The sequence below is a fragment of the Solanum pennellii genome, chromosome 12 (assembly GCF_001406875.1).
Source record: "Solanum pennellii chromosome 12, SPENNV200".
Classification (NCBI taxonomy): Eukaryota; Viridiplantae; Streptophyta; class Magnoliopsida; order Solanales; family Solanaceae; genus Solanum; species Solanum pennellii.
In genome coordinates this window covers 1577776-1589393 of record NC_028648.1, presented here as the reverse complement: position 1 = coordinate 1589393, position 11618 = coordinate 1577776, and the positions used below count along the sequence as shown (strand labels likewise).

The 11618-nt window shown below is 31.3% G+C and overlaps 1 protein-coding gene and 1 pseudogene across 1 annotated transcript; both read left to right on the top strand.

Annotated features, from left to right (window-relative positions):
* The first annotated feature begins 254 nt into the window (after window positions 1–254).
* LOC107007705 (aldehyde dehydrogenase family 2 member C4-like) lies at window positions 255–6018 on the top strand. Its single transcript, XM_027913740.1, has 9 exons — window positions 255–430; window positions 1684–1826; window positions 3822–4205; window positions 4312–4401; window positions 4483–4656; window positions 4766–4903; window positions 5009–5146; window positions 5399–5460; window positions 5570–6018. Exons 1-9 carry the CDS (start codon window positions 331–333, stop codon window positions 5841–5843), a joined length of 1503 nt encoding a protein of 500 aa, XP_027769541.1. The 5' UTR covers window positions 255–330; the 3' UTR covers window positions 5844–6018.
* A 2058-nt stretch (window positions 6019–8076) lies between these two features.
* On the top strand, window positions 8077–11606 carry LOC107005914 (annotated as a pseudogene).
* Window positions 11607–11618: the final 12 nt, after the last annotated feature.

Below are 11618 nucleotides of genomic sequence, written 5' to 3'. Positions count from 1 at the left end.
AATCTATTAATAACAATGTTTACTTTTTAAGTTCATATAATAAAAATTTGACCTAAACGTTAATTATGAAATTACACATACTTTGACTCAAACATTTATTAGAAACAACTTTTTTAACTCGATAAGATTACGTACACACTATTTTTTTCGCCAAAAATAATTTATTATTTAAAACTTATTTATGTAACTGCCCCTCACGTGAAAAAGACCCCGGCAGAGTTCCAGCGTATAAATAGGGGTGTATGTAAACATGTTTTATTTCTCTTTCAGTTCCATAAGATACAGAGCAACGCAACAGTAACAGAAGCAAAAGAAATTCAAAGTGAAAAAATGGCGGAAATGAATGGAAATTCAGAAACTCAATTCCAAATTCCGAAAATTAAGTTCACAAAGCTGTTCATCAATGGTGAATTCGTCGATTCCGTTTCAGGTTTGATTGATTTATAACTTTCTAATCTCTGTTTAATTCCGTGAATGAATAAAAAGCAAAGGAAATCAGTTATATGTTGCAGATTTCGACTTTTGAGAGTTTCTGTAAAACGAATTTTTTGAATCTAATCTCTGTGTGACTGTGTGTGTGGAGTTTCTATGCCGCCATTAATGGCGATTTGATTGATTCTGCTTCAAGTTAAGTAATTATACTTTTTTTATAAAAAAAAAATTACACTGATTTTTTTTTCTCTTCTGTTTGTGAAATTGTCAATGAATCTGTTGCAGCAGCATCTTCAAATCTCTGAGAGTGATTCGTTATGTTGGACGAGTATAGATAGTTTCGGAATAAAAATTTAGTACCGACTTATCTCCCTGGGTAAAATAGGAATTTTTTTTTTATATTCATTACCACAAATCGAATTTAGTATTATCTTATTTTGAGATAAAATAGGAAAAACTTTTGAGGTCAATTAACACAAATTGAATTTCGTATTATCTTATCTCGAGATAAAATAAAATAGGAAAAACTTTTGAAATGTGTCAACGATCAAACACAAATCACCCTTTTTTGCTATGTCTAAATATATTTAACATGTTTCGAAGTTAAATCAATATAAAATCTTATATATATATATATATATATATATATTTTATTATTTTGAATTAACAAAATTATAATTTATAATAATTTTTAAGCATGTAATTTTTTTGAAAAATTTAATCTAAATTTAGGTTAAAGTTATATTGTTGATTTTCAAATTTAGATTATGATACATAAATTGAGACCTATAAAAATTAATAAATAAAATACTAAGAGTTTTTATAAATAATTTCTTTTTATAAATCACTCGATATATATAAGAAATGATTGTAAATATAATATTATTTTTGTCGAAAGAAAATAAATAAATAATTATATATTTATAATATGACAACTAAAAGTAATAGGCCCCTCGTGAGTTGCACCATGTACGACAATTACAATGCTAAAAGAATTTTTTGGCATTTTGTGTCATGTGCTTATTTTATTAAAAGCCACATATTTTTGTGAATTTTTTCTAAATAAGTGAGATCTAGTTTAGATATTTGCTAAAAAAAGAAATTTATTTTTTTATTTATTTTTAGAACGAATTAAAAAGAAAAAATTTATATATAAATGAGGTAAAAAGTATGAGTATACTATTAGATATTAATTTTTTTGATATTTTCATATTTTTCGTGAAAAAATCTAACTATATTACATTAAATTAGGAAATACGTTTGAAACAATAGATCCAAGAAACGAGGAGGTTATCGCAAGAATTAGCGAAGGTGACAAGGAGGATGTTGATTTGGCTGTCAAAGCCGCCCGTGAAGCTTTCGATAATGGGCCTTGGCCTCGATTATCCGCCGCGGTAAATTCTGTTCTATTCGTTTTAATTTATATAATATAGTGTAAAATAAAGTTTTTTAAATAATACTATTCATTCGTTTGATATTATAATGACATTTTCTAATAAAAAGAACATACTACTATTTTTCTAGGTGAACTTTTTAAGTAATAATAAAATTATAGAAATGTTTTTTTTTTAGAATCATAATTTACGATTACAAAAGGTATGAATAGGTATATGACAAAAGTTTGACCATCCATTAAATAGTTTTGTAGAACACTTTTCTTGACTAATTTGTTTCAAAAGGTACAAACATATCTAAATTTAGCATTGATTTTAAAATTCCATTAATGAGCTTTAAAAAATAAAAATATAATACTTGAAATTTAATCTTAAAAATATTAAATTATTTTTATTTTTAATCTTATACTCAAGAATTTTAAAATCTGAATATATACATAATATAATTGTTTTACTAAAAAATTCGAATAAACACCCTCACGTTCTTTGCACCAAATGTATCTTTTGACATTCATTTGTTTCAAAAGGTAAACTTACCTAATATACCATTTGGAATCAAATTGTGTGCAAGTTGACTTAGACCATATAAAAAAAATTAGAAAATATTACTAATAAATTTCAAAATTCATTCTATTGACAATTGTCTTTTTAATTGTTAATGACAACTACCATAAAATGAAAAATTACCTTTTAAAAGGTCAAACATTTTTATTAATATTTTCAATTAATAATTGGTCACACGCTGTTGAATGAATGGAATCTTATTTTGTTTTATTTAGTCACAACATGATATTTTATAAATGATGGTAATGTTATATAGCTTGTTTGCTCTTTTTTTTTTTTTTTAAATTTATATGAAAAATATTTTTATTAAATTAAAAGTCTATCAAAATCTTTCCATTTCAAATCGATGTACGTATCGTTCTTTCAGAAATTTCAAATATCAATTGTAGTTGGCAAACATTATAGCCATCGGTATACTTATATACACTTATTACTCTCTTCGTTTTAATTTATTTTCTCTTAATTTCGTTTTTTGTCTATTTAAAAAATATACTTCTTTTTGCATAAAATGCTTAAAATCACAAACTTAAAGACTTTTTAATATATTTTATATATATTTTTTAATTTAAAATCATTATAATCAAAAATATTTTTTATTTTCTTAGATTTCATGAAGAAAATTGAAACATGTATAATTTGGGAAGCAGACTATTATGACAAGTTGCAATTATTTTCTGCAATATTGGGTCATTGGGTGGTAAGGGTGGAAAATTGAAAAAGATTTGACACTTAAAATGGAAAGACTTTTTCCCCTCTCCTTCTATTTTTTGACTTTTTAAAAATTTTAATTTTGATCTATTTGACTGAACACGAAATTTAAGAAATAAGTATATATAAGGGATAAAAGTCGGAAAATATTTTAATTTTGATCGAATTTGCTGTTGTGATACTAAATTTTCATGAGGACCTATTACCTTCCAAGATTATTTAATACCGTATTTTAAACATATATATTTGCCCACAATAATGCAAAATTATAAGTAGTAATGTGTCCATGTAGGCATATATATATATCTTTAACATACACTATCAAATTAAAAAAGACGTCATTCTTTTTTAAAAAGATTAAAAATAGTTCACATGGATTGAAACGAACGGACGTTATAAAAAGAAGATGAAAGAAAGGAATGACCATTAACTAATGTGAAAATCTTTTAGTAAATAAGATGTTATGCTCAGTTTCATGGTTAAACTCATTATTTTGATTCGATTAAAAATAGTTCACCTGAATTGAAACGGATGGAGGTTACAAAAAGATGAAAGAAAGGAATGACATTTAACTTATGTGAAAATCTTTTAGTAATTAAGATGTTATGCATAGTTTCATGGTTAAACTCATTATTTTGATTCAATAACCTACTTTTGAGTTGATTTTGTATATTGTTGAATTCAAATTTGCATCGTCATACTTTGCGTTGGTGTTAAATTCAGGAGAGGAGAAGGATAATGCTGAAATTCGCGGATTTAATGATAGAAAATGCAGAGGAAATAGCAGCATTGGATGCAATGGATGCAGGGAAGTTATTTGTTCCTGTAAAGACCATGGACATTCCAGCTGCAGCCGAAATTATTCGCTATTATGCTGGTGCAGCCGATAAAATCCATGGAACGACTCTCAAAATGTCGCGTGAGTTGCAAGGATACACGTTGCTCGAACCAATTGGTGTTGTCGGACACATTATTCCTTGGAATTTCCCAACTCAGATGTTTGTTATGAAGGTTGGCCCTGCATTAGCAGCTGGTTGCACTATGATTGTCAAACCTGCTGAACAAACTCCTCTTTCCGCGCTCTATTATGCTCAATTGGCTAAACAAGTAACATTTCGTTCTCTTCATCTGCACGAAACTATCATATCATATCATATCATATCAGTTAATTATAAGATCCTTGAAATTCTCTGTTTTCTCTGTTTCAAAACAGGCAGGTGTTCCCGATGGAGTGATCAATGTCGTTACAGGATTTGGTTCTACTGCTGGTGCTGCACTTTGCTCGCATATGGACGTAGACAAGGTGATTCCCTATTCTCATATTTGTAAATGAAAAATGAAAAGCAAATACTGCGTTAGCTAATCATAGTTGTTTTTTATTCAGATAAGCTTCACAGGTTCGACAGAAGTAGGACGTCTAGTAATGCAGGCTGCAGCATTAAGCAATTTAAAACCTGTCTCGCTAGAATTGGGAGGGAAGTCGCCTTTTATAGTATTCGATGATGTAGATGTTGACAAAGTTGCACCACTTGCCCTTGTAGGAATCCTATTCAACAAGGTAAACTAAAATTTTCATATTTCTTACTATACATCATTTCTTATTATGTATATCATCAAACATACAAGTGAGATAATCTGTGTTGTTCCTTGCTTTCGCTTGTTTTTAGGGAGAAATTTGTGTGGCTGGATCTCGTCTTTTCATCCAAGAAGGTATTTACGATAAATTTGTCAAGAAATTGGAACAGATGGTAAAAACATGGGTGGTTGGTGATCCTTTTGATCCAAAATCTCATCAAGGACCTCAAGTATACATCTGAACTGTTCTTTTGAAGATTTTTATACTTGTCTTTACCAAAATCGCAAATGTATTTCACCATGTCTATATCTAACTCACTGTTTACCTAATGCAGGTTGATAAAAAACAGTACGAGAGAGTACTTTCGTACATTGAACATGGCAAGAGGGAGGGTGCGAAATTGCTAACTGGGGGCAATGCATTGGATAGGAAGGGTTATTTCATTGAGCCAACCATATTTATTGATGTTGAAGTAAGCATTTTTGAACTTATCATTGTTGCATTTTGAATGCTGAGATGAAGTATACAATAGTTTACTTACATCTTCGTAGATAAGTGGGTATGAAGGTCACGGACTAAGATAGAAGGCTAGTACTAGATAAGGCTTGATGTTAGTCTGCTGCATCGTGTCTGTCGTAGTATTAGCCTTATTCGTGTACACTTTATGGGATTTCACCAGGTATGTCGTTGCTGGTTACTTACGTCTTCATAATGCTTTTGGCAGGATGACATGAAAATTGCAAAAGAAGAAATATTTGGACCTGTTCTGGCAGTAATGAAGTTTAAGTAAGTTCACCTCCTTTATTATAGCATTTTCAAAGAGTAAACGGAGTTTAAGTTCTATGCACTGACGATGATATAACTTCAAAAAAACCAATCACTCGACGAATTTCAGGACGGTAGAGGAGGTGATCAAGAGAGCTAACTGTACAAACTATGGATTAGCAGCAGGTGTGATGACCAATGACTTGAACATTGCTAACACAGTTTCAAGATCGATTCGAGCTGGTGTTATCTGGATAAACTGTTACTTTGCTTTCGATCCGGATTGTCCATATGGAGGATACAAATGCAGTGGCTTTGAAAGAGATTTAGGAATGGAAGGACTTCATAAGTATCTTCAAGTTAAATCTGTAGCCACTCCTATTTACAACTCTCCTTGGTTGTAAATTTGCAGAAAATCAAATACATTTTTACTATATGCTATAGTAAATCATGTTATACCATATGACATAAAATAAATTTTTGTTGTTGCTTTGTTGCCTTTTGGTTTTTGGTAATAGAAAAGGTTCTGTTGAACAAAATTTACATGTTCTTTGATTTGGATTTTGATCTTGTTTTGGACATCTGGCTCGATAGAATTTGATAATTTTCGTTCAGATCGCGTATGAATTGAGAAATTTACTGAATATAGAGTGATAATATTATGATCAATATAAATCTACCAAGAGAGGTGACATGATATAATATTAATCAAGTGAAATGGAGATGCTGAAAAATTTACTCGGTGTAGTTTCACAAAATGAGATTTGAGGAGGATATAATATACACGATAGACATAATAAAGTATAAGAGATAACAGATAGTTACAAACAACAGACAGTAACAGAACAATAATACAATATAAATAATATTACAATCGAACTACACATAACAATTTCGAATCGACCCAAACTATACACAGAGACAGTTTAATAATGCAACATTATTTTTGTATCGCATACTTTAATAATTGAATACAAATAGTACCCTCTAATATAATATTTGGGCACATTTTAATTTTTTTTCGTTTTTTTTTATTTCTTTCCAAAATAAAGTTATAGCTTAATAATAATTATTACATGACTAAATGATTGACTATTCTTGTGGTTGTTACCTGAGTAAAAAATGAAACATATTTTTGGCACTAATTAGTATCATCTTATTAGAGTATATCCGATTTGTTAAAGAAAAATTTTTCATCCGTCTCAATTTATGTAATGATATAGAGTCAAACGAATTATTTGTGACTATAATTTGTTTTTAAAATTATTAATTATCGTGATTAATAATACTTTTTATGTAATTTTTAAATAAGTAAATGAGTATTATTTCAAATAATTTAAAGATTTACATTCAAAATACATTATTAAAACAAGGAGTTTGACTATTAAAAAACGAAAAATATTGCATAAATTAAGATGAAAGGAGTATCAAATTGTATATATTAGACCAACTTTTTTAATTTGCCTTTTGATGTTCATTATATGTATGAAACTCGCGATTAATTAAACTATTGTGAATTATTAATTATTTTGACTTATAAATGTACCAGATAAAATAGATAGGACCTCACGAGTTTGAAATTCACATGAAATTCTCAATGAAAAGAAATGCTTTTATGAAACTTTTAATAAAGATAGAAGCATTCCAATTATTTCACAACACACTCATCGTAAGGAAATATTTTTCTTAAAAAAAGACATTTTTTAATTAAATGTAGTATGTGTATTTTGGTACTATTAAAGTTACTTACTCCACTAACATGAAAAATATATTTGCTAAAAAAAAAAAATCTTTACAAAAAACATTGAAGGTAGGAAAAAGGAAAAACGAAATTGGAGGTAGGAGAAAGGATAATGAGAAGGGACTATAATGCGAAAATTGTATCCTTATTTATAAGGTGAAAATACCTGTAAACGATCAACGGAACTACTGATAATTCGTTTAAGAAGTTTAATAGTATTTGATCAATGGATGAATTGTTGACGAAACCAAAGTGTGTAGGAATATATTTGCTTGTAGTCAATAAAATTTCGTGTTTAATCAAATACAATCAAATAAGATGAAATGGACTATTAAATATGTAATTAGTAAGGAAAATAAGTGGGGTTTTTTACTTATTTTCTTGTGTCCAATATCTAATTAAAATACAATATTTATTCTTAAAATATTTGCATAAGGTAGGGGTGGGAGGAAGGGAGATGGGGTTACATCTTTGTCTTGCAGACTCTTTATTTTCAATGACGTACTCGTGTAAAATACTTCAAAAAAAGAACTATTATTTTGTAAAAATTCGATACACATCCACTGACGATATTTCTAAAGAGTTCAAGCAACATAAAATTACAAATTGAAAGTGAAGATGAGATATGTTCAAGAATAGATAAACATACTCGATAGTAAATACAAAAAAGTTATTTGTGGTACTTATTTTCCCCTACAAATATTTTTCAAAAATTTTAACCGAACACACTCTTAGTCAAATCAACTTCAACTTGGTTAGGTGCAAATAATAAGCACATACAAGTTTTTAACTTATTGATTTGGCAGCACTTTATGCCTATATATACACTCATATTGAAGTCACAATAATAACAAGCCAATTTTTCTTAATTATTTTTTTGTAACCAAAAAAAAAAAATGCAGTCTAAAGATAGTTCAAAATCCAACTTCATTATTCCAAAAATTAAGTTCACACAGTTATTTATCAATGGAGAGTTTGTGGATTCTATTTCAGGTTTTATTCTTATTAGTTTTACCTTGTCTCTATTTGCTTATCCAACATCGTTGTTCGGATTTTTCAAAAAAAATATTTAATATGCACCCGACGACATTTTTAAATTATACTAGTAACATAAGTTGGAATAAGAAACAATTTATTTGTTTCAATTCCCTCTCCCTAATGATATTATTCTTTCTGTTCCGTCCCAATTTACGTGGCATAATTGTTGGAATTTTGAGAGTCGGCCAAGTTTTTTTTCGAGCAAAATTTTTTTGCACGCATTTTAAATTGTGATTTATAGTATTTTTTACGTAATTTTTAAACATGTAATTTTTTATGTTTGAATTTATGGTCTTTATAGAAGTTTAAATATCGAAATTTTAACTATGTCACATAAATTAGGACAGAAGAAGTATATACTATGACATTAAAGCTCTATGATGAAAGGGGGAAAAGTTTTGATTTTGAAAGAGCTATATGTATGGTGTTTAGAGCCTGTTTGACTTAGTAGATTAAAAGTAGTTGATAAACAGTAAAGTCGGATTCAGGATTTGAAGTTTATGTGTTCGTTCAATGATTTCTAGTTAATATTACATGTTCATGGTTGAATACTTATAGATACTTGGTAGATTTTCTTAATATAGAAGAGAGTGTTTATTGATGTGACAAAAGCTATTGAGTTCACGTGAATCTGTAATCAGGCCTCGAGGCCCGCCCTTGGCCCTCGTGTGTTTGGATAGAGCGTTGAAACGGATAATAAGCATAGAAGAGAGTGTTTGTTGGACTGAGTTATGAACAAATTCAACTAGGCATGATAACATATGAAAATGTAGAAGATATAGAAGAAAGTGTTTATTGATCTGACAAAAGCTATTGAGTTCACGTGAACCTGTAATCAGGCCTCGAGACTCACCCTTGGGCCTCGTGTGTCTGGATAGAGCGTTGAACGGATAATAAGCATAGAAGAGAGTGTTTATTGGACTGAATTATGAACAAATTCAACTAGGCATGATACGAAAATGTTTGTTGTGCAGGAAAGACGTTTGAAACGATTGATCCAAGAAATGAGGAGGTGATTGCAAGTATTGCTGAAGGTGACAAAGACGACGTTGATTTGGCTGTCAAAGCTGCACGTGAAGCCTTCGATAATGGCCCTTGGCCTCGCTTATAACCCAAGGTTAACTTTATGTAACAACTACTATATCAAATGATGATCGATCAGGTGATCGATATGCATTACCTTAGCCTATTGTTGCCTGAACATACTAGTCTACGCGTTCACATTCCAAACTTGTCTTGATCCTGATAGTTCAATGGATGGGATAATGATCACGATTTGTAATATGTTGTGACTTTTTTGTCTTCATTTTATATGATGTACTTTCGTGTTCATGTTGGAACTGCTTATTCAGGAGAGGAGAAGGATAATGCTGAAGTTTGCGGACTTAATCCTAGAACATGTCGAGGAAATAGCAGCTTTGGATGCAATGGATGCAGGAAAGTTGTTTAGTGTTGTTAAGACTGGTGAGATACCTAATGAAGCGGATGTTCTCTGTTATTATGCTGGTGCAGCGGATAAAATTCATGGAACGACTCTCAAGATGTCATGTGAGTTACAAGGATACACATTGCTCGAACCAATTGGTGTTGTTGGACTCATTATACCTTGGAATTTCCCGAGCCCACTGCTTATGTATAAGGTTGCTCATGCATTAGCTGCTGGTTGCACCGTGGTCGTTAAGCCTGCTGAACAAACTCCTCTTTCTGCTCTCTATTATGCTTATTTGGCTAAGCAGGTATTCATCTGTACTCAGAAGTGGATCCAAGATTTAGCGTTTATACGTTCAACTGTTCACGTTGTGTTATAGAAATACCCCCTCCGTTTCAATTATGTTGTATACTTTCTTGAATCAGGCTGGAATTCCGGATGGAGTGGTAAATGTGGTAACAGGATTCGGACCTACTGCTGGTGCTGCACTTAGCTCTCATATGGAGTAGACAAGGTAAAATTCTCGACTGTCAATGAAAGTTATGAAACATAGAGTGACGTAATCAGGATTTTCACTCAAAATATAAAGAACTAAACATACAAAGAGGTAAAGGAGATTCAACATATAGTATATATATGCATATAAAAAAATTCACCTATCTACACAGTGTAACTCTTTAGCGAAGGGGTGTCGGTGGACACTCTTTTGACTAAGTTTGGAGACTTATTGGTTTCTCTATAGAGGAAGCGCATCTGCAACAACCACGACTTGAGTCACCGGTCTTTAGGAATCCTTACAATGCGGATGAACTCCTTTATGCAGAGAGGTTTCTGTTTTGGATAGCTAACGATAGACGTCATACTAAGGTGGAAAATCATTGTTCTTCCAACGGGAGGACAAACTAATGGGCTAACGGACTAACCAGCATATATTTTCAACAGTTAGCATACTGTCATGGCTAATGTCACTGTTTATAACATGTATTACAGATCGATTTCACGGGGTCAACAGAAGTTGAACGTTTAGTAATGCAGGCTGCAGCAACAAGCAATTTGAAACATGTCTCATTAGAATTGGAAGGCAAGTCGCCTTTTATAGTATTTGACGATGTAGATGTGGACAAAGTTGCACCACTTGCTTTTGTTGGAGCAGTATACAACAAGGTAAACTGAATTCTATACTGTCTTTCCTTGTCATGTTCTCAATAGAATCAGTGAGATAGTAGTGTTCTTTCCGCTTTCCGTTTCCTATCAGGGAGAAATTTGTGTGGCTGGATCACGCCTTTTCATCCAAGAAGGAATTTACGATAAATTTGCCAAGAAATTGGTGGAGATGGCAAAAACATGGGTGGTTGGTGATCCTTTCGATCCAAATACTCGTCAAGGACCACAAGTATACATCTGAAATTTTGTTTAACATGTTGCTGTTGCTATCATTTACCAAGTGTCCGTTAACACACAGCTTACCTTCAGTGCAGATTGACAAAACACAGTTTGAAAAGGTACTTCCATACATTGACATGGCAAGAGGGAGGGGGCAACATTGTTAACTGGGGGCAACTCATTGGATAGAAAGGGTTATTTCATCGAGCCAGCCATATTCGTTGACGTCATAGTAAGCATTCTATAGCCATGACTGTTGCATTTGATGAACGTTGCGATCAGATATGAATAATGCATTTGGCAGGATGAAATGACAATTGCAAAAGAATAAATATTTGGACCTGTTTTATCAGTAATGAAGTTCGAAATAAGTTCATTTCAATATATAACCAATGTAAAGTTGTCAGTGTATCTCTAGTATTTCATCGCGTAACGGGTTGCAGGGCTGTAGAGGAGGTGATCAAGAGAGCTAATTGTACAAATTATGGACTAGCAGCAGGTGTTATGACCAATGACTTGAACATTGCTAACACAGTGTCATGTCAGTTTTACCTAGTCTCGATTTGTTTATCCTAGACGTTGCTCGGA